Source organism: Hevea brasiliensis, chromosome 5 (assembly GCF_030052815.1).
Source record: "Hevea brasiliensis isolate MT/VB/25A 57/8 chromosome 5, ASM3005281v1, whole genome shotgun sequence".
Classification (NCBI taxonomy): Eukaryota; Viridiplantae; Streptophyta; class Magnoliopsida; order Malpighiales; family Euphorbiaceae; genus Hevea; species Hevea brasiliensis.
Window position 1 is genome coordinate 8767908 of NC_079497.1, and position 22786 is coordinate 8790693.

At 36.2% G+C, this 22786-nt stretch overlaps 4 protein-coding genes and 1 non-coding gene across 6 annotated transcripts; all 5 read right to left on the minus strand.

Annotated features, from left to right (window-relative positions):
- Window positions 1–4309: 4309 nt before the first annotated feature.
- Window positions 4310–6299, minus strand: LOC110666145 (pectinesterase-like). Its single transcript, XM_021826537.2, has 2 exons — window positions 5250–6299; window positions 4310–5137 (listed from the first exon to the last, which is right to left on the minus strand). Exons 1-2 carry the CDS (start codon window positions 6247–6249, stop codon window positions 4446–4448), a joined length of 1692 nt encoding a protein of 563 aa, XP_021682229.2. The 5' UTR covers window positions 6250–6299; the 3' UTR covers window positions 4310–4445.
- A 1992-nt stretch (window positions 6300–8291) lies between these two features.
- Window positions 8292–10252, minus strand: LOC110666146 (putative pectinesterase/pectinesterase inhibitor 22). The gene is made up of 2 exons (XM_021826541.2): window positions 9249–10252; window positions 8292–9140 (listed from the first exon to the last, which is right to left on the minus strand). The coding sequence occupies exons 1-2, from the start codon at window positions 10195–10197 to the stop codon at window positions 8470–8472; spliced, it is 1620 nt and encodes a 539-aa protein (XP_021682233.2). The 5' UTR covers window positions 10198–10252; the 3' UTR covers window positions 8292–8469.
- A 1806-nt stretch (window positions 10253–12058) lies between these two features.
- On the minus strand, window positions 12059–15924 carry LOC110666144 (F-box/LRR-repeat protein 3). The gene is made up of 7 exons (XM_021826536.2): window positions 15019–15924; window positions 14756–14881; window positions 14553–14657; window positions 14064–14463; window positions 13850–13979; window positions 13465–13759; window positions 12059–12489 (listed from the first exon to the last, which is right to left on the minus strand). The coding sequence occupies exons 1-7, from the start codon at window positions 15658–15660 to the stop codon at window positions 12244–12246; spliced, it is 1944 nt and encodes a 647-aa protein (XP_021682228.2). The 5' UTR covers window positions 15661–15924; the 3' UTR covers window positions 12059–12243.
- A 1378-nt stretch (window positions 15925–17302) lies between these two features.
- On the minus strand, window positions 17303–20898 carry LOC110666141 (glycine-rich domain-containing protein 1). Of its 2 annotated transcripts, none has more exons than XM_058146872.1 (8): window positions 20556–20898; window positions 20364–20478; window positions 19704–20087; window positions 19253–19522; window positions 18524–19050; window positions 18290–18414; window positions 18020–18183; window positions 17303–17920 (listed from the first exon to the last, which is right to left on the minus strand). In XM_058146872.1, exons 1-8 carry the CDS (start codon window positions 20750–20752, stop codon window positions 17414–17416), a joined length of 2289 nt encoding a protein of 762 aa, XP_058002855.1. In that variant the 5' UTR covers window positions 20753–20898; the 3' UTR covers window positions 17303–17413. The 2 variants fall into 2 exon arrangements, with proteins under 2 accessions (XP_058002855.1, XP_058002854.1); XM_058146871.1 differs by having other exon boundaries at window positions 18524–19016; window positions 19249–19522.
- Window positions 20899–22671: 1773 nt separating this feature from the next.
- LOC131180521 (small nucleolar RNA snoR53Y) lies at window positions 22672–22758 on the minus strand. The gene has a single exon (XR_009149288.1). It is a non-coding gene; the product is annotated as a small nucleolar RNA snoR53Y (small nucleolar RNA).
- Window positions 22759–22786: the final 28 nt, after the last annotated feature.

The window sequence follows — 22786 nt, forward strand, 5'->3', positions numbered from 1 at the left end:
TACAAAATTATTAATTGAATTTTCATGTTTAACATGTAAGTTTACTATTCATTTTACTATTTAGGCCAAATTATTGACTTTCCAATGCATAATAGCTATGTGAGTCATAATCACATAAATTTACCATATTTTGGTTCCCAAAAGTATTGGCATTAGTTGTCAATCCTTACTTCTAACCAATGGAGAATAAATCAGAAATTTCAGTTTTGGATGCCAAAGTTCACTATTTCATTAAGCCATTCTACAGTGAGAATTTGGCCAAATGTTCTTCATCAAAGTTGTTCCTTATTGTATCTAGTTATATTTCTTTTTTTGAATCACTCCATTTGGAGTTTTTTAGCTCAAGTTATAGGCTAAAAATCATAACTAGCCAGATTGCAATTTTTCCATAATTTTTAGGCAAAATCAATTCTGCAGTTTTTGTATACTGACTGCAGGTTAGTTTTTGGACATGTTATGGTTAAAATTTTGATTTGTTTTCTTCATAAAAGTTGTAGGGCTATGTCTCAGCTTTCTACTGGTAAAACTTCAGGTCAATTAGACCTTTCTACACTGAATTATGACTAAATGAATGAATACTGTTCATTTGGTTATTTTTCAGGGACTGCATATTGGTCACCCGGATTAGGTCAATTTTTAGAGCCACTTGGGTTAGTTTTCTGCGCAGGGTTCCTTTACTAAAATTGTAGCATTATGTATCTAGTTTCACCTCCAACTGGCCTTGCACCAATTGGAGCTACACAAGTTTAGTTAAGGCTCTCCAGACACATTGGACTCTAAGAGTCCAGACTGCAGCACACAAGGCAACCTACCATTTCCAATGTTTAATGACTCAATTCACTTCATATTCAGTTTAAAGCTTACCAAATGGTCACTATTTGACCATTAAAATGTTCCCACACCATTATAAGAGCAAAACCTCAATTTGCTCAAAACCCTTACTTATCAATTTCTCTATTCTTCCATTAACTTATAATTTAATGTACTAAATGTTAAGTTCATATCAAGGGCAGCTTATATACTCATTTAATAAAAAAAAAATCATCAAGACCCATAAGTCCATGGCTGCTGAAATATTTTAAAATTCAACCATGCAAAATTTATTTAAATTAGCTAAATTTCACTCTCAATTCATGTTCTCCATGATGTATACACAAAATAATTAAGATTAATTGACACTAACCTTGATTTAGCTAATTTCCAAAACTTAAGAACTCCTCTTTTTCTCTTTCTTTTTACTGCCCAAGACTTGCTCTAGGTGAAAGGATAAATATTTGTGAAGGAAAGCTAGGATTTTAGGGTGATTTGGGTGGTAAACTCAAGCTTGATCAAAGCACCCATGGAGGTTTTCCTTCCTCTCTCACTTTCTCTCTCTTTGGTGCGGCTGTTTTAGATGAAGATGGGGCTGCTGACTTTTTTTTTTATCTCATTTTTTTGTTTCATTTTTATCCCTTTAGTTAATTTATTAAATTGTGATTGGGTGGAGATTTTAGTTACATCATGCTTATGTCATAAATATGACTTTTATTTCATTTTTCTTTTCTTTTCTTTTCTTTTCTTTTCTTTTTTACTCATTTTTAATTAATTTTTTAGTAATATTTATTCATATTTTAGATCATAATAATTATTTACTTAACTAGACAAGTCGGCCAAAAATCATCTCTGAAGACGAAATGACCAAAATGCCCTCCGTTTGGCTTATTGAGCCAAAATCGTCTGTATCGATCTAAAAATTTTTCTAAGCATTTTCTTGGTATTTTGATACCATAGAAATCTCAATGACTCTTCTCTGGAGTCCCAAAAATTATTTTATGAATTTTCTCCAGGGTTTTGGGCTCCTTGTTGGGAGGACCGCAACTTCCCATTGGGTTACCCATCGTTAGGGCACCGGCTCATTTAACGTTGTATTTTATTTTCAAAATCTTTTCTAAATTTTTCTTATTAATATTTGAGTTAATTATGGTTCCTCACTTTAGTTTAAATATTTTTCCAAACATTCTAGCTGTCCGAACCGACACCGGTCACTATGTAGAAGTGAGGGTGTTACAGAGGTAGAAGTGGTGTTTAGAGTTTTGGAAGAAGATTTTGATGAAGCAGGTACTGTCATGGCATAGAGACCTTGAAATTTGTTAGCTGTGCCAATCGTCCTCCATGTGGGAAGTTCCTGAATGAGACAAAAATTTTTGTGAAAAATAAGACAGCAATGAATATTTGAAGCGAGTTTGATGACAGATAAAAGATTGAAAGAAAATTCAGGTATGTAAAGAACATAATGAAGGATTAGAGTGGATGATAGAGGAACAATACTAGAAATTTTAGCAAGAATTTTGGAACCATTAGGCAAAGTAACCGAAATTGGTGTAATACTTTTATAGGAGCTAAAAGAATTAAGAGGATGAGTTTTGTGATCTGTAGCACCTGTGTCAATGATCCACAGGTTTAAAGAGAAAGTAAGACATGACAAAGAAGTGTGAATACCTGATGGTGATGAGAAGGAAGATACAAGATTAGAAGTAGATACATGTTGGTTAATGGAATGAGACTTTAGATCCAATTGTGCCAATTGAAACGATGCTAATAACCCCTTAATCTGATCTTGTGATAAAGCAATGCTGGAATTTTCATAATTCTTTTGGATTAAACCTGGATCTTCTTGACCTGTGCATGTACCAGACTGAGGTTGAGAGGAAATTAGGTCAGATTGATACTACTGTTGTGATTCATCTGCCATTATATTGTTGGCAGAAGCATTGTAGCCACGCCTGTAACTAGGAGGGAACCCATGCTTCTTCTAACACATCTCTACACAGTAGGTGCAAAATCTAGTGTCAACAGTAACTGAATTATAAGCATTTCATGCACCAAGCTTTTGATAATAAGGAGGCCTATTACCCATCGGTCCATTAACGGCCTTGCTAAGCCTATTACCCATCGGTCCATTAACGGCCTTGCTAAGCCTATTACCCATCGGTCCATTAACGGCCTTGCTAACAAAAACTTTAGACTCCATCGCATTAATAGTGAAAGGATTAACAGAATTGACTGGATTTAACTGCCTTTCTTATTGTATAACAAGAGAAAAAACTTTATTAATGGATGGAATGGCTCGATCATCATTATCTATGATCTGACAGCAGAGTATTGATCATTTAACCCTTTTAGAAATCTAATCACATAAACAGCCTCTAGATATCCCTTCATCTTTGTAATAGCATCACAAGTACACGGATTCGGGCAAATGCAAACTGGTAAAGGCCTGAAATTAAGTAACTCATCCCAAAGGATTTTTAGCTCATTAAAGTAATCTGTAACAGACCAATCCCCTTGCTCCAAAGAAAAAATTTCTTCCTGTAAATATGATATTCTAAACATATCTCCTTTAGAAAATCGATATTTCAAGTCATTCCAAACATTAACAGCTTTGTCAATCCAAAGAATACTCTGAATAATTGAAGAAGAAAGTGAATGAACATTCCAAGAAAGTACCATTGTGTTGCATCTCTCCCATGCAGAATACAAAGGATCTGTTTTTGTAGGAACTGTCAAAGAGACATCAACGAACTTGAGTTTATTCTTTGACATCAATGCCATCTTCATAGATCTGGACCAAGTGTGATAGTTTGATCTTGTAAGAACTTGAGAGACCAACACCAAGTCTGGATTTTAATTAGGATGCAAATAGTAGTGGTTAGAAGGATCTTGCAAAGTATTCATAGAAGAATTTGCCATGAAAAAAAAAATTCTTTGTTGAAGTGAAAGAAAGAAAAATAATTGTTTTTCAGGAAACAAAGAAAGAAGAAAGCTCTGATACCATATGAGAATTTGGGAAAAAGTTTCAGAACTTTTATTGAATTCTTGAAAAGAGAAGGATTACAACTTGTTTGTATCAGCTCAGGTACATATATGTAAGTGAGAGAAAGTTACTGCTATGCTGAGCTGGAGAACTAACTCTACAACTAATCAAAACAATTAATTAACTAACTATTCTCAGCCACCTGTTGTGAACTTGATTAATTACTTCAGCTAACTAATTTTCCCTCCAATTTTCGCTTTACCTTATTCAATAGATTTGCTCTCTGCTGAGGCGTCTAATTCAACTTGATCATCTAAGAAGCTACACACGCACATTGTCAACAACTGATATGAAATTCTAAAGGATCCAAATGCTAATATAGAATAACCGCTTTATTGTATAATATCTCATTTCATTATGGGTTTTTTAATTTCACAACGTAGAGTTGTGCTAAGGCTGTTTAAAGTTTAAACCCAATCACAGCCACATAAAAGCAAAAGGAAAAAAAAAAAAAAAGAAAGAAAAAGCTTGGAAGCAATGTTATTCCCAAAGATTGAACAACTACAGAAAAATTACAACTGATGAAGGAAAAGAATAACAAGGTTAATTATGTCAAAATAATTGCTAACCAAACAAATAATCAAGACAGTGTTCACATCAAACCACCAGTGTAAGGCACTCCGGTTGCCGGCAACCAAAAGTCTCCTTGTGTGAAATTGGACACAGTGAAGTTAGCGGCATCGGTTGCATTTATCAAATGATAGCCCGGCCATGTAACCCTGTTACTAGTTTTTGATCCTGCACCAGTGTTATTGAATTCTGCATAATACAATGTAGCAAGTGCAAAATCTCCATTCCAAGGAGCCCAACCAGCAGGATCAATTAGGCTAGCAATATAAGATTGCATGAAAATAGTTCTTGAATACTCCTTCCATGGTCTGCCCAGATAAGTTTGGACAGTGATATTACTAGAGGCTAAGTCTTTAGCTGCTTTTATACTGCAATTTTGTATTGAAGTGCCCGTGTTTTGATTAGGGTCAGTTCTACCTTGTGCAGTTATGGTATTGAACTGGCCAACCAGTGGAAGTCTTGAAGCAATTTTGCAGTTCTGGAAAACAGCTGCGGCATTGCCAAATATGTAATCTATGGTGCCATATATTTCACAATCTCTGTAAAATTGCCTTAGAGAGTGAGCATATAAGGTGTCTTGATACCCTTCAAAACTGCAGCTATAAAATGCAGACATGTCTGCTCCATTTCTAACAGCTACTGCTTGTTGCTTAATGGCTCCAGCTGTATTGCGAAAGGTAATGTTCACGGCAACAAATCCTCGGCCAACAACAGCTACAAAAGAAATTAATGCTTATGAATTGGAGGAGAAATGGAAAAAAAGGCCCAAATAAGACATCGTCAAACATATATAATTAGTGTCAAATTTATAATCTAAAGGACTTACCAAATGTTGCTGAACTAAATGTAGTCCACCCATCAACTACGCTGCGATTACCAGTAATCACAGTGTTGCCAATGCCATCTCCAATCATCATTATATTCTGCTTGTTCTTTGGAATGGAAACATACTCGTGGTAGAGTCCCTTCATCACATAAATCACAAAATACCCACTGCCAATGGCAGTATTGTTTGGTGCTGCAGCAACTGCATCATTAATGGTTGTGAAATTCCCAGTTCCTTTCTTGTTTACAACCACTATTTGGCTGACTATAACACTAGCATTCACAGTTGTTTGAAGAAGCTTTCTTTTGTTCAATGACTCGTAAATTTGTTGATCCTGGTTTGACATCTTCAAAGGCAGACCACCACTGATGCCATTTCTCAAGTGAGAAAATATGTGCTTTCTTTCTGATAGAAGTCTTCCTTTCTTTTTGGCAGGAACCCAACCATGAGTGAAAAATGCGAGAGAGACACTACATTGTTTGGTTCCATTAGAGAGAGGAGCCAGAAGGGTATTCATAATTCTTGAGGCTGGTGTTGAAACTAAAAGTCCATCTAAACAAGTCTGTAAGTTAGTCAAAGCGGCACTAAGCAGAGTTTGCAAATCACTGGCTTCCAAGCTTGGAATACTATCGGTACAATTGATGGATTTTAAAGTGTATGACAAATAGTCAATGTTTAGTTGAGTTAGGAACTGGCAATCTTCAACAGCACGAATAGTAGTGGATGGAAAAAGAGTTGAGGGGAGCCTTAGCAAATATTGGACTAAGGACAGAACTTCTCTAGCATGTGACAATGTCTGGGAAATGGCAATCCTGCCATAGTCGTGTATATTAGCAGGCTTGTTAAAGGGTATGGAGGATCTACAAAAGTATGGATAAGGTGTGGAGTTGCAAAATGACGCTGGTGTGCCAGAGACTGAGTTGAAGAAGCTTGCGAAAGATGGAGAGAAGAGCATGAAAAGGAGAGAAATGGTGAGTAGAGTAGACAGATTGGAAGCCATGGTAATTAATTAGCGTAATGCAACTGGGTTTGTAGAGATTAAGCTAATAAGCTACCTATATATAGCAAAAAAATATATTAGAATTAATGCTCGAAAGCGCGTTGATTTTGTAATACACATGCATCGTAAGGGAGGAAACAGTTGCCTACTTAATATATATGCAATAGGAAGATGGATATTATCATATATTAATTACTGATGGAAGCTTAATTACACATATTTTAGGTGCTAGTAGCTGTATCCTCAAGGATTCTTATACCAAAGTATCCCTTAGTCTTGTTACACTATTATTTTAGATGTGCTGATGGGGTTTGTCAATACTCAATCAAGATTAAGTAATGCTTTACTTCAATTTGCAAAAGGTTATGTTGAATAAGGGATGCAGATCGAGCTTAGCTATCAAAGTCAAAATGGCATGTGATTTGGAGAAATTTTTGGTTCTAAACCGAGGAAGGTTTGTAAAGAAATGTCAAATGAAAATCTAGAGTTGCCATTCAAGATTTTCATAAATATATGGCAACAAGCATAGCAGAAATGGCTATGAAGCTGCAGGGCTAGCCAGGTGGTATGTGCATCTGTCAAATTATTAGCAAAATTCCAAGTTCCTTCCTTCTCCTTTGTAAAATAAATAAATAATTCTTAAACATAAATTATTGTCTTGTATGAGAGCGGATATGAGGACGCTCACATGTATTGATATTCATAGTCTGACTTGTATTGATTTTAAGGTTATAATCATGAGAGACAATGGAGAAATCTAAGTTACACTTCTCAACCGACAATATAATTTTCATATTTGCATGTCCTAACCTGTGTTGTCTAATTGCGAGAGAAATTTTAATAATAACAAAATTTGTGGGTGAATATATATCAGATAAAGCATGAGGTGGAATTCCAAAAAATTCCTCAATAAAATCCATGTGCACTGTATATTTTTTATATGTATCTCGTGTGACCCACTGAGTACAAAATCCAAAAGACCAAGTAAAGAAATTGTAAATAATAAATTCGTAAAGCTTATTATTAATTGTAATGTTGATGTGCAGAAAATAAAGAAAGATTTGATAGAAACAAAGTTAAACTTGTACCGAAAACTCACGGGACTGCAACCTTCACATTTGGTGAAGGTGAAGACTGATAACTTTGTCAAAACTGAAAAATTGGTCAAAATGGGAATTTTAAAGTGTGGAATATGAATTTAAAGTTTTTTTTTTTTTACCAGTTAAATTTCTAATTCGGAGAATGAAAAATTAGAGTTAAAATAAATGCGTTAATGCCCATTGGGTCAACCGGGGATGAAATGGTTGAGGATCTCTCAAGGGTTTATTTGATTCTGCTGTTTAATGCTTGCTTCTGCTTTGTGTGTATAGTTTGCGTTTCTATTTGGCTGGGTTTCTTGTTTATTATGTTTTGTGGGCGTGTACGGTTTGGTCCTGAGTGAAGAAGTTTGGCTTTGGCTGCATTTGTGTTTGGAAAATCGGAGGCGAATTCTGTTTTTCTGCTCATTGATGGCTGGAAGGGTATAGAGCGAGTGGAATGCTTATGAATCGAAGTTATCGTCGTTCTCTATACTCCAACGGAGCGGATTGCTTCTTCTTGATTCTGACGACCTCTGGTTTCTCACCTCTTTGTTCTAAAGCCATGGATCTCTGTTCTTGTTGGTTTTTGGATTCTTTCCTAGCTCCTCATCGTGGATGGTCTCTATGGGTCTCTCTATCCAGTTACAGTTTATTTGGCCATGTCCTCTTCTCGTCGTTCAGCAGTTCCAGTGATAGTGGCTGTGGAGGCGATGACGATGCTAAATCTCAGTCCTAGATAGATTTGAGCTTGGGCCTGTAGAAGCTGGGTTTAGAATCTCTTTATTAGATTTTTGGGTGGGCTTTTTATGGGTTGAGTTTCAGTTTGGAAGGCCTGTTATATCAAGCTTGTTATTTCAGTCATTTGTATTTAGGCCTTAGCCTATGTTTTGTTTCAGTGCTAATGAATACAATATCTTTCAATTTTTTTTTTAAAAAAAAAATCTTTTTAGAATTCCACTATTGTTTTCAATAAGCAGATTTCATTACACTAGACACAAGAGATATCTTACCAAAGTTCAAACAAATATCAACTAGCTCTCTTTGTTATATTACAGTAAAATTATACATATGAATCAAGGCCCAAATTGCATCCTCCAGTTGCTGGGTTTGGCTTATAACACTATACAATTAGTACATATAATTAATTGCTCAAACCAGCCGTGAACTTTACGCCGGTTGATGGAAGCCACGACATACCGTCGATGAATTCACCTGCAGTAAAGAACTTGGCCGTGGCAGCATCGCGGATAATGTGGTATCCCGGCCATTTGATCCGGCCTGATAGGGATGCCCCAGGCCCATAGTTCCTATATTCACCGTACCACAATGTGCTCAAGGCAAAGTTACCATACCATTCAAGCCACCCTCTAGGCTGAACCAACCCACCCACATACGTATTCATGAAAACTGTCCTAGAAAATTGCTTCCAGGGCCTTCCTAAATAGGTAGGTTGTGTGGCAAAAATGTAGCTATCTTGGATTGAAAATCCAGTGCTTTGATGTGGGTTTTTCCTGCCTTGGGCTGTTATTGTGACCTTTTGCAAGGGCAGTGGGACTCTTGTGTATATCTTGCATTTTTGGAACACTGCTGCACCATTGCCAAATATGTAATCTATGGTTCCATAAATATCACATTCACGGTAGAATTGGCGTAGAGAGTGAGCGTAGAGGGTGTCTTGGTAGCCTTCCATGCTGCACCGGTAGAAGGCTGATTGGTCGGAATCGACCCGGAGAGCCACTGCTTGATGGTTCTTTGGTCCGGCCGTATTACGAAATGTCATATCTCTTGCTATGAATCCTTTTCCAGAGACAGCTACAAGCACCCAAAAAATTATGAGACTCAAAAGATTAAACAAAAATGTCATGTTTGCTTGAATTTCATAAAAGTAACATTCTAGCATGTAATTTTTCAAGTACTCACCCACAGTGGCCGTTCTAAATGTAGTCCATCCTTGCATGAAATTGCGATTACCCGTCACCACAGTTTTCCCAATACCGTCCCCTACGAGCATAATATTGGTTTTCTTCTTCTTCATGTCAATGTTCTCTCTGTAAACTCCCTGCTTCACATATATGATGTACCTCCTGTTGCTGTAACTTGGAGCTTCATTAAGTGCCTCTGTAATGGTACGGTAATGGCCACTCCCGTCCAAGGACACAATGGCATCTACATGCACACCAAGAGAACTGAACTTTAGGAGCTCTTGATCACCTTCTGTCATCCACTCAGGGAACTCTGGACTCGAATTTGTGGTCGTACCATTTCGTGATGGTTTAAAGGGCATGCTGTGGAGTTGGGTATATAGAGCTAATACATTGCCAATTAGCTGCGTCACTTGCTTCAGGCTTCCTTTCACGAAGTTCTCCAGATGTCGGTCTGTGCCTTCAAAGCCTTCAAGGCATGTGTCTTGGTTACTCAGTGCAGCACTGAGCCATGCTTTTAGATTCCCTTCATAGCGAACATTCTTGTCGCCTGCTCGAATTTTCCCCATCTCTGCCAACGACCAAGCCAGCTCGGAGACTGAGAAATCGAGAAGTTCTTTGCAATCTTCAATGGCTACTTGTTCGCGGTAGCTGATAGACAAAGAATTGAATTTTGTGATCATATCAATGGCTAACCTTGCTTCATTGACGGAATTCTGAAGGGCAGCACTCAGAACTGAAGCTGCATTAGAGGAACCTGTTTTTTGGAGCTCAGATTGCATGTTCCACAGGCATGAATCCTGGTTTTCGACACCGGTGCAAGTTTGCATGATCAAATCTTGTGTGTTGAATGTTTGTTGGGTTGACGGTGATGGGTTTACATTGGAAAAGGCTTGCAGAGAAGAAGGCAGGAGCATTAAAATAAACAGAAAATTAGCAAAGGACATTTTGGCAATGATGGGGCAGAGAAAGGAAATGTTTTATGATCTTTAAAAAAGAAGAAGAAAAATTTTATATTTATATACAAGGAATGTAGGAATTGTTTGCTTACAAAGGAATGGCTTTTTCTTTTGAGTTAGAATCATACATTGCCTCGTGCATTTTCCTTTGACAAAGTTAAAGTTATTCTTTCTTCCGAGGGCAAGGCGTCTGATATTCTGTATTATTTCTTTCGGCTTGTTGTAAAGTCAGATTCCTTACTATTTGCACCCAAGGGTTAAAATCTGCTGGGTTTGAGCTGGAAAATTAGGCCTACATGTTGATTTAAGAACAGTAAAATGTCCCTTTCCCCTGTCCCCTCTCCCTGTTTTCTTCACTGAAAATATGAATTGGAGGGAGCCATTGATTACAAGACAGCTATTAAAAAAAATTTTCATTAGTTGAAGTTTAAAAGTAGTAAAAATTTAAGTCATTTTTTTAAAAAATATTTTAATATATAAAATTCATTGAATTGAAAAAAAAAAAAAGAAATTTTCTAATCTGGTTATTGTCAATAATGAAGTTTTTGTTTTATAATTAAATGAATTTTCATTATTGTTGAATTTAAGTTGACTTTATTTTATGAAAAAATAAATTTCAATTCTTACATTAATATTATATTAATAAAATATCAGACTTTTATCTTATAATAAAATTATAATAACCATAAATTATTCATCCATTTTAATAATATTTTTTTGCTCTTTTTAATAATGTCAGGCCTTTTACAGATAGGTTAATTAATTTACTTTTTTTAATTAATATTTTTATTATCTTTTAAATAATTTAACTTTAATTATAATTTAAATTTGAAATTATAAAATTTTGGAAATTATTTCAATATAATTAAGATAAATCTCATAATTTTTTATTTTTAATTATTTAAATATTTTATTATTAAAATCTTATTCAATATTTACATAAAAAAATTCATATTATTTAAATATTTTTAAATAATTAACATATAATTAAATTATCAAGTGAATGTAAAAGATATATTTTATTTTTTTCATAAATAAATACTTTAATAATATAAATTTAGAAAATATAATTTCTTAATTCAAAGTAAATTAAAAATAATTTATATTATTATCTTTAAAAAATATATATAAATTAAAATATTACAGAATTATTCACATATATCAAAGAAAATATAGTATTACACAAACAATCTTACTTACCAATCGAAACACAATTTCAGTTACTATTTCAATAATACTACTGTAATTTTTTTTTTTTTTTCATTCGTTCAATTGATTGATCCTCCCAATTTTTTACATATCTGGCCCAAGCCCAAAATTTCCAAGGGACGGCCTTAAGAGGTCAGCAGTTGTACTATTTTTTTATAAGAAATGAAAACACAGTACAATTACCAAAATATTGGAAATTCGAAAACAATTGACCATAACCAAGTGGTTGAGGCCTACGTGGGACGTGCAGAGTCTTCTGATTCCCACGTTGGTTATGAATGTGTGTCTGTGAGTTTATAGGCATGTGCTAAAGTTCCACCCAGTCAACAATTGCCTGGATGTGAATGTTGCTTCAGTAACTCTTATACTTCATTTTGTATGTTTACTTTATGACAAAAAAAAATGACAATTTTACACTAAAAATGGCAAAAATGATCAATTTCAGCCATATTTTTAACTACGAAGTAATGAGGAAATGAGATTTTACAGGCATGCCTGACATCTTGATCATACCTACTATACCAATAATAGGGTGGGAGAAAACTCTTCTATCAAATTGAACTTGTCAGTCATGCACAAAATGATAATTTAATTTCCAAGTTCATTTCAGATTTTTTGGCCAACCTTATTCTTTAGGCAATTAACCAAACTTAAGGATATATTATACTTAATTAAAATACAAACAAATAGTTCATCAGGCATACAATTCTGCTAGCAGTTGTCAGAAGGGATGGATGAAGGGAGTAGAAGAGAAGAACTCGATGAACACTTTATTGGATTTTAAAATAAGTCCAAGGATGTGGGTGTTTATCAGTACAAATGGTTCTAATCCCATCTGATGGTGCAACCCCTGGCATGCAGAATCTCAAGTATTTCCTCCGTTAAAATGAACCTGAGAGCAGTATTCAACTTAACCTTTTTGATCCGGACACAGCAAGCCCTAAGCGCAAGCTCAAACCCTATCACAGTTACATTTTTGAGGAGCACCAGTTTTGCATCTTGCAAGCGCGTCAGATTTCCCATCACCATGCATAATGCCATGTCCGATATATTGCAGTAGCTCAAATTTATCTGCCACCATCAAAGAGTTTCAATGTTTCCACATGAATTTAATTACCCTAACCCTGAAATCAAGCAACTCCTACCAACACATAGCTATAGAAAATCACACTAAGAGCTCCATTTTTTCATAGGATTTTCAAATTCACCATTTCTCTTTACATGGTCAATAGGAACTCTGATGTTCACTCAATTTGAATGAGAAACTACTAAATACTCCCCACTAAGGAACCATGAATCAAATAAACCATAAATTACTCAAAATATATGGTAAGGTGTTGCCACTGTAAATCCAGAAGAGGGAACCATAGTTGTGGGTCCATCAGAAATGAAAATAGATTTCTATATATATATATGTGTGTGTGTGTGTGTGAATTAGGATAGTATGAGACTCAATTTGATCAAATATGGAGAAGGGGACTCTTGGTGAATGGTGACTTCCTAGTCTGTTATGAGGAACAGATACAGTAATTTAAGATTGAAATATAGCTAACATGTATGCTACCAGTGATGGAAACATATCTCCCTTTCTTTTGGGTTTTGGGGGGTAAGTGCTAACAGATGGACATTGCATGCTAGATCCAGGGTCATTCATTCTTTGTATCATAAACTACTTCACATTCACCTTCATCCATTTGAACATCCAATCCTGCTGCTTTCGTTCTTATCTAAGTGTGTCCCATTTTGAGTATCAACATGGACAAGAAGGGTGTTGAATTTGGTCATTGTGACAGGGATGAAGACCTCAATGATCTGACTATGATTTTGAGCTCACTGACTCAGTACTAAACCTAGCCCATTGAATTCCAGCAGCATCAAAAGCTTTGGCTGTGGGATGGGAGTTAAAGTTTCTCCAAGTAATATTCTTATTTCGTGTTAAACCATAGATATGTAATTAGATTTTGAAGTTTTATTCTCATTGCTAAAGTTTAGCACATTACTAAAATTTTAGCAGAAAAAAATAAATCAATTAACTGGATTCAATACCTGACGCAGGTTCAGTGAGTAATAGGCAAGTGCTGAGAATCCCATATCATCAATATTCCAACAATGTTTCAAGTCCAAATCTGCTATTGTCCTACACTTGGCTGCAAATGCCGTCAAACCTACACTTGTGATTTTGCCAAGTCCTCTCAATTCCAGATCAGAGAGCTCCTCCAGATACCCTAGTAATTTCATCCCTCTATCAGTAATATTACTGCAGTATGACAAGTTAAGCTTTTTCAACTTCTTGCAACCACTTGATAAAGCAGCTAAACCATCATCTCCTATACCGATACAGCTGAATCCACAAAAGAAAGACGAACTCATGTTTCTACCAGCTAAAAACATTTGAAAACAATACCAACTTGATTATAGGGCTTTAAATTACCGGTATAGATCCAGTTCATGAAGCTTTGAACAATTAGAAGCAATATAGAATAGTCCTTTGTCTGATATGTTTGCACAAACTCCTAATTTCAAGCATAGAAGTCTTGAACATCTAGAGAGGTATTCAAGCCCTGCAAGAGAAGAGCATCTACATTCAATTCAATTTGTCAGAAACAGCTAAAAAACCCCATTTTGTGAATGTCTTGAAAGCTTACCTTTGTCATTTATGCCACCACAATCAGTAAGATCAAGCTCCTCAAGCAGTAAGCAATGTGATCCAAGCTGTTCAACACCCTCCTCAGTGATCATATTGCAAGACTCTAACTTCAGGCACACAAGGTTCCTACAAGAGTCTGCTATAGCAGAAATTGCAGCATCAGTTATAGAATGACAACATGCTAAATTGAGACTCTTTAAATTGACACAGCCCGAGACAAGCTGAATAATGCCCATATTGGTCACCCCCATGCATTTGGTCAATCCAATTTCAGCCAAAGACCTAAAATAGCTACTCATGGTCGTGAAATTAGTGTCTGAAACAAGAGCACCATTAATTATAATCGTGCTCAGATTCTTCAAGTCCTTCATGCAGTGGAGAAGGGCTGGGGAAAGTTCCTACAGGCAAGAAAATAACAAAACTTGGTTCAAATAAAAAAAAAGATAGATATATCCAAAAATCCACCAGATTGCAATGATTTACTTACTGAAAAGCAGTAAGCAGCGTTTATCTGCCTAAGTCCACTATGTACTCTAATTATGGAAATGAAGCTGGACGAACTCAAACAATTACACCTTGACACATCAATTGCCTGCAGGAAAAGCACGCATATCTCACACAATTTGAGTTGATCACCTATATACACTAAGATGATTCCAGTGTCACCCCAATACATGCAAAATATCATACCTGTAGTGAAGGACAAGCATTTTCAAGAAATTGTAATGCCACATCATCCACCAAGGGGCAGGCCACCATAGCCAAAACCTCCAGCTTTGGCAAAGAGGCAATAGAACGGAGCGATTCACTTGTCACCTAAAGTCATTCCAAACATCGACATATCACATATATACAATCAATTAGGTTGGCTAGGGAACTTCAGGAGGAAAGAAAAGTGTCCAAATCCAGCAGTTTTGCTTCCCAACATGGATAAAATAAAGTTGGCCACAAACCTTTAGATAAGACACATCAAGATACTTCAAGTCGAGGCACTTCTTGCACAAAAGACCAACACCCAGATCAGATATTTCCATGCACCACTTCAAGCTTAGCCTCTTCAATTTCCCACAACCCACAGCAATCTTCGCTAACCCAACATCACTCACTCCCAAGCACTTGTCCATCGTCAGCTCCCTCAACCCTCCAGCACACGATATGGCCGCCGCCTCCCTGTCTCCGAAACTGCAACAATACGACACGTCGACCCGCTCCAGAAACGGGCACGCCCGAACCAGCATCTCCAGCCCCGAGAATTTCAGTCCGGTGGCCCTACTCAAGTTCAAAGATTTCAGCTTCCGAGACCATGCCTCAGGCTCACAACTCAGCAGAAGAGAAATCATCCCGTCGTCAATACTTGAACACACGGAGAGGTCCAGGGTATCAATGTTACTGTGCTTGCGAAGAAGAGCCGCTAGGAACTCGACGCGGAGGACACGGAGAGTTTTACGAGTTAGGATATCGACTCGGAGAAATTCTTTGCAAACGAGTCGCCACCTTTTGCGATCTGACTCGTCACTGAGTTTGTCATTGACCCGAACGAGTAAATCCTCCGTTAAGACCGAGAGTATAGATTCAGACGACATTCGGTGCTTCATTTTTCGTTTTCTTTTTTTTTTTTTCTAATTCTCAAATACAAAGGTTGTTTTTTGTCTTTTTTTTTTTTCTTGTTCAGGTAGGGACAAACAAGAAGAGGAGGCGGACGTGGAGGAGGGGGTGATGGATGCGCTTTGACAGAGTCCGAAACAGGCCGAGACGGATATTATGGATCCGATTCATTGTTTGGGAAACAGGTTTACCAGATAAGGAAATCTGAACTTGTTGGGTGATGCAGTTGCAGAAATGTTTATGTTAAAAGAGGAAGGAAGTGAGAGAAAAGCACGGGGAGGAACAGTCAAACTGGTGTAGAGGCATTATATGATACATGCATGACCACAAGAGGATAAATTTTCAATTGACCTTTATATCACATGGCAAAATACTACTGGCTGAGGGGGTAGTTAGAATTACTGATGTACCACAGATAACGGAACAAGGAATAGGGGTATTTTGGGAACTGAGGCAAATATATACAATGATTAAGAAAGATGGTCATTGCCATAGGATGGGATGGTGATGAGAACACGTGGTGCGTGTAGAAGGGGGTAAGTGTTTGATGTGAAAAGTAGAAGAGCAGAGGATAAAAAGCTGAGAAAGAGGGTGTACGCCTGTACCGCACCTCCTACGAAAGCCGTAAGGTTACTCTTGGTGTACGGTGAGCTTTGTGGGACCCAAGGGACGTGCAAGACCGTACCTATCTCCGTTTAACGTTGACGTGGGAATGAAGGGGCTGATTGGGCAGCGGACCCACAACAGTGACCTTTTGAGTCTCGCCCGTGGTTTTGGTCCGGTCGGACCGATTAGATAAGGAATAGAACTTGACGATAAGTTCGATCCAATTTTTCAAATCAAATGGATCAAACCAGCTAACTAATCCACCGATTAAATTCGAATTTCAAACACTAATCTCGTCAATCTTGATTCTTGACTTGCATTGGTTTCGGATTGAAATTAATAGTTTGGTTCAAAGTTTAAGAAGATGAAAATTAGATCATATGGTCTTTCAGTTTTGTTTCAATTTTGATTTTAAGTAATTTTAGTAGTTATTTTTTAAAAACAAAGAACAAATTTTAAATTTGATTTGATTTAAATTAATTTTAATTAATTTAATTTTAATCAATTTTGATTACAATTTAAACCAATTTCAAATTCATTCTAATTCCACATCAAACCGATTTAATCTCTTTCCCTCATTAAAGTGTGGAGAGGCAAAAAGCTAACTTTTTTCGGGGGAAAAGTCAAACGCATTATTGAAACCATATCTGCTTGACATAGCATTTGAAATCCACCACTTTTCAACTTGCATCCCTTTTCTAATCGTGCACTTCATGGAACCGAACCACATTCGACGTTTTTTAGAACTATCAAATCTCATGACATGATGGAATGTGAATTTAGTTGGAGAATCCTTTACTAAGAAGCCAACCAATGGTGATCTCATTCTTCAATTTATTTCCCAGTTGGCCCACCATTTAACAGGATTGGACCATGACTTTCCAATTTAAACTAACACATTGATGCTAGATGAGGCCCATTTACTTTGTAAAATCTTGAGAAAGCCCAACTCAGAAAATGCCATGTATACTGTTTTGGGAGATTCTTGGTAGAAGTTATGAAACTAGATCCATGCAAGAACATGTGTCCACACGCCCAACAGTATCCAATCTTTTTGTATTAGCATGAAATTCTGTGGACATTCTGCATTTCTGTATTTGGAAAACTGATAGAGAATAATTGTGTTAATTAACTGTGTCATGTGATAATCCCTGGCTTATACAACTTATCACCACCTTCTACTGGAGAATAATTAGTAGTGGGTTGCCTTGTTACATTAGGCCCTCTATCTGATGTAATCACAGCTTTGGGATTCCAATACCAGGGCTGAAGATAAGGTGAAGAAATTGATGATGAACATGAAGAAGGATGAAGTATCACAGAACCCCAATCTCTAGTTCCAAGTTTTGCTTCTTTTATTCTTCTTCTTATCAGCAAGCTTCCCACATCCTCCTTTCTCATTTCTGATACACTTCTTAGGATTGAAATGCATATCAGAATTGCCAAAACTGCATCCTCTTCAGGCAATATTTCAACTATCAGTAGCTTCCAATTGAGAAGAGCTGTTGCTCTTCTAGTTGGGTTATCTTCTGTGAACCGAACAAGCGTCACAAAGCCTTCCTCTTCATCATTACTTATTTCCTTGTCTTCTGATCTAGTTTTCCTAACTTGATATTGCAATTTCCTCCCTTTAAACAATTTCATCTGCAAATTAATTTGGCTGCTTTGTTATGGGAATTCATTTTGTTAAAAATGTCCAAGTAATTTATCCAAGTTCTGAAAACAGAGAGAAATATGACTTACCGTCGAATCTGGAGTTGTTTGATTCAGTAAACAAAACCTCAGGTCACACAATGATGTTGATGGTGATTGCCAACTTACTAAAAATTCTTCTCCTGTAGAGAAACACCAAGATGCTTGACAGTTTTTAGGAGGCTCTTTCGGTGTCGCAGTTGCTACTACTTTCTCTGTACTAGATGGCAACAACACCACCAAATCAACTTCTCAAAGAAATCGAGGATCCAGAAGAAATAACTATGACCATGAATAGCATGACTATTATAAACAGCATACCAGGTGCTCTACCAATCGAACCAGCCACATATGACCAAGAACCTTCCCGTACCTCTATGATCCTATCTTCCCATTTCACAGCTGATGGGGTTTCACCTCCTCTCCTCCAAAACCCTCCTCCCACTCTACAATTCAATCCCAATTTTATTTTATCAATTAACCAATAAGAATTATTTGATGATCTAATCATTCAAAAGCACAGAAAATATGTCATTCAAAATTATTGGAGTTTACCTTATTCGAACTACAAAGCACTCTCTCCCTGCATGATCAAGAACAGTACGAGATAGCCACCGACCATCTTGAGGCTTGTAATGATTCATTCTTAGAATCACATCCGATATCATAGCACCTGAATCATCTGTGACTCTGTCTGGAACACATTTCAATAAGTATGGTGCTTGAACTGGCGGGGTTATTGAAGCAACAACCCTCATCTGTTTATTAAGTTCTCTTTCCACAGTATGAGAATGTGCTCTTAGTAAATCATTCCAAAGAAATGTAGCAGTGTCTTCTGATTTGTTTGTATTGAAGCACCCACCACCATGTTTTTGAAGCTCTAGTATTAATCCTCTTGTGCCAAACTCACAATAGAGTTGAGAAGCCTTTTTCCATGAATCCAAGGAGAAACTGGAAATGGGTTTATCAATCTTCAGCTCCCTGTGGCATCTTAACATTCGCAGACGCAGAAAGTTGTGCTTTTTATCATCTGGCACTGCCTTCACAGCTGTTCTAGATTTGAGCCAAACAAAAATAAATACCTGAATGTAAATTCACAGCTTGTGTAAAAATTCATTGGAAGGATATGCAAATTTTTTGACAAAGAAGAAAAAATTAGCCGGCTTTTTTATAGTGGACTAAATCTAGGAAAAAAAATCCATATTGAATGGGGAGATACATTAATGCGTCACTCTATATTTTGACTTATTATAGAGAGAGAGATGGGGAGAATAGCAAACTTGCCTGCAGTAGAAACCTTGGTAGCAAGGACTTGTATTTGGTATTGACATCTGTATCAGAGACCTCCCAGTAAACTGGCGGCTGAACTGGGGCAAGCCCATGAAAATCTATGGTCCCACCAGCTTTTTCATAAGGTTGATCAAATGCTTTTTCCCATACCTCCTTTGTCTCTTGCACCTCTTTTTCTTGCACAGTCTCCCACATTCCCACAATCTTCCCCAGTATCTCAACCTCCATCTCCTTCATATCCTCAGCATAAACAGTTGGATAACTCTGATATATTTTCCATCACAAGCGAAAAGGATAACACGTAAGAGGAGACAAAAGAAAGACAAGAACTTGATCAACACAAAAGAACAAACAGAAAAAAGAAAAAAAAAAACAAATCGACGGAGATGCAAAGTTGGAGAAAGTGATAAGAGGTGAGAATTAATGGTGAAGAAATTGAACCCACTTGGTGTGTCATCCACATTAACAAGATATCCAAAGTAGGCACTATACGAAAACACCCATCTGTGAATCTCTGCAACACATACAAGAATCCCTTGTACCTTTGTCTGGCCGCTATCAAGTACACCAGTTCACTCATGTATGGCCATGAAAACTTACTATACAGAAATCTCTGTTTCTTAACTGCATTGAATAGATCTTCGTTTTTAACAACCGAGTCTGATTGTAAACCCGAATCAATTTCATTCTCGAAACACTCAGTTGGATATCGACGCATCCAAAGCTCCTTGCATCTCATTAATGCGTAATCTTCATTTTCCTGATCAAAAATGGCTGGCTTGCCTATGAGTTTTGAGAACCTTGCCTCACAGTATTGCCTGTAACTGACCTGTAGTCAACTTCTACTTATTATTAATTATATATTAATATACTCTATCAAAGAAGTTCAATTTTTCTCCATCCTGTTTGATTCTTGAGAAATCCTTAGCTGCTTCTGATCATACAGTAATTTAGAGAAAAAAAAAAGGAAAGGAAAAAAAAATCTTATTTTTTTCTCTGTCTATACTTTTTTTTTTTACTTGAAACTTCATATTCATTCTTTCCTAAATTCCATTGTCATAATCAATCAGGAATGTTCAGTTAAAGAAATTCAAGCGTGGCCTACCGGATTCAAGGTGTGACAGAACCAAACCCACTCAATATCAAAAGGAGGAAGCACCATAGGAGGCGTTGACCCCACCATCAGATCAGAAATCATCGGCATCCAGAGCTCATCATACCTGCAAGAAAAGAACCTTAAACATCCACCGCCAAATCAGAATACTTTCACAATGAACCTCCCTACCCAGAAGCTGACCTTCGTATAGCTTCAACAACAGTTGCTGTGTCATGCAGCCATTGGGACTCACTCACTGCTCTCAAGAAGCCAATATTGCGTCTAGCAGCCGATACAAGATCGAAAGAGAGACGCACCGTGTCGATCGCCGATATTTCGCTGAGAGTTCTAGCGGAAATGTTGGTGGCTATATCGGCGCCGTTTCGAGTCACGGACATGGTTAGCTGTCTAGTCAACTAAATGATGGTAACATAAGAGAATATTTATACGAGGGAGACTGAAGACAGTCAAGTTAGGATCATTAAACCACGTGGCAAGTTGAATTAGGCAATTCAGGTGGATCTGTCTAGCAACAGAAGCCGTTGGATTATTCCATGCCTTTAATTATTACCTTAGCTAGAATGCATAAATACATTAAATAGATAAGTCATTGTCCGGCTGACTCATAAACCGTGGCCCACATGTGAAGTGGACATGCATGATTCATCCTTTTTTTTCAGCTATGTATTGTATTAGGTGATTGATTGAATCACCCACCATTTGCTACACGTAGATACGCACAATGTGAACCTTGGGTAAGCTTGGCAAGGATCACATGGCTATTCTAATAACGAAGAGTGAAGACGACAAATTTTCCCATTCATGTTGTTGTCATATTAAGGTGTGATTCCTTTTGATTTTAGATTAGCTGAAAAGATACAAAATGCCAAAGCAGTCACACTCAGATATCCGGCGAGGATAATAATAATAATTCATTAAATATAAGACTATTAGTTAAGTTTTATTATATAATATTTCTGAAAAGGAGGATAATTAGATTAAACATAAAATGTTTTTCTCTTATGAATCGAAATTTTTCCTGAACCCTATCAAATCCGCCTATAAGTAATTAAATTTTCATGACTTCACTTTAATCTTAATATTTTGCGAGACAAGAAAGAGGAAAAAGCTTCCCCCAATTATCGTAATGATAATATATTATTATTTTTTATTAAAAATAATTTATTTTTATATATTTATATATTTAAATATTATAATTTTAAAAATAAGATTATATTTGAAATTTATATATTAATTTATAATTTACTTTTTCATAAATAAATTTATATTATATAATAATAAATTAAAATAAAAAAAATTATGTGAAAATTCATCTCATCTCACTCCCTAATAAGAAAGTTCTCAACTCGACTTTAAGGTCGGTTTAAATGAGGGTAAAAGAGAAAAAATAAAGGTAAAAATAGATAAATGAGTTACCTATCTCTATTTTAAGAGGAGTGAATTAATGAAGGATAAAATTACCCTTCCTTACGCCTTAAATTTCAATTTTTTTTTACAACTTAAGTCAGAAAAATTGTACAATAAAATCGATGTATGTACAATAATTTCATTATAACCGTCATTGATTGCAGTGAATACCACTATAATCAATAATTATGATTAAATCGTTATATTTATAATAATTACACTAAATAAAAATTTTCAAATTAGAGAGCAAGAAGGAAAAGATGAAAAGAGAGAAGTACAAATTATAATTATTTTTATTTCTACACACTTAAATTTATCATTCCTTTCCCTCTTTCTAAATATAAAGTGTAATCATCCTAATTATTCCCCCTCTGTCTTTCTTACCCTTTTATTACTGACCTTTCCTATTCTCTCTCAAACAGCCTCCTAAAATCGAAATATCCATTTTATATATAAATACATAATGGAGTGTTCTAATCAATGTTTCTCTCTCCTGGTGTCATCTTGGTGGCTCTTAGGGCTTCATGGTTCCAAACTTCAGGGTGCAAATCGACCTTTCAATATGAAGTTGTTTGCTTCATGCTCTCATTGCTCTTTGTTTATGCGTTACTAAGTTTTTGCTTTTTGTTCTCCTATATCATGTCCACTTAAAGTTGGACTCCAAAGAGTCTTTTGGATCTTTTTAACCTTTTTTCAACAACGAATGAAAGATTATCCAGTTAAAAAAAAAGTAAAATGACCTAAACATTGCTAACGATTTCTCTTATAGCTACTACATTAAGGTTCGTCAAAATTATACTCCAGAATCCAAAAAGGGGCAGAATATGGCCAATTAAGCCTTCAAAGTCATTAAATAAAATGGGATCAAGCAAAATGAACAATGAAACTTTGTTCCCTCAGAAAGTAGAGAAGAATTTCAGTCATGTAATGATCAGCATTAGCATGGTTCAAGAAGAAGCAATGCATCATGGGGAACCTTTCTTCAACACCCCCTTAAACTTGAT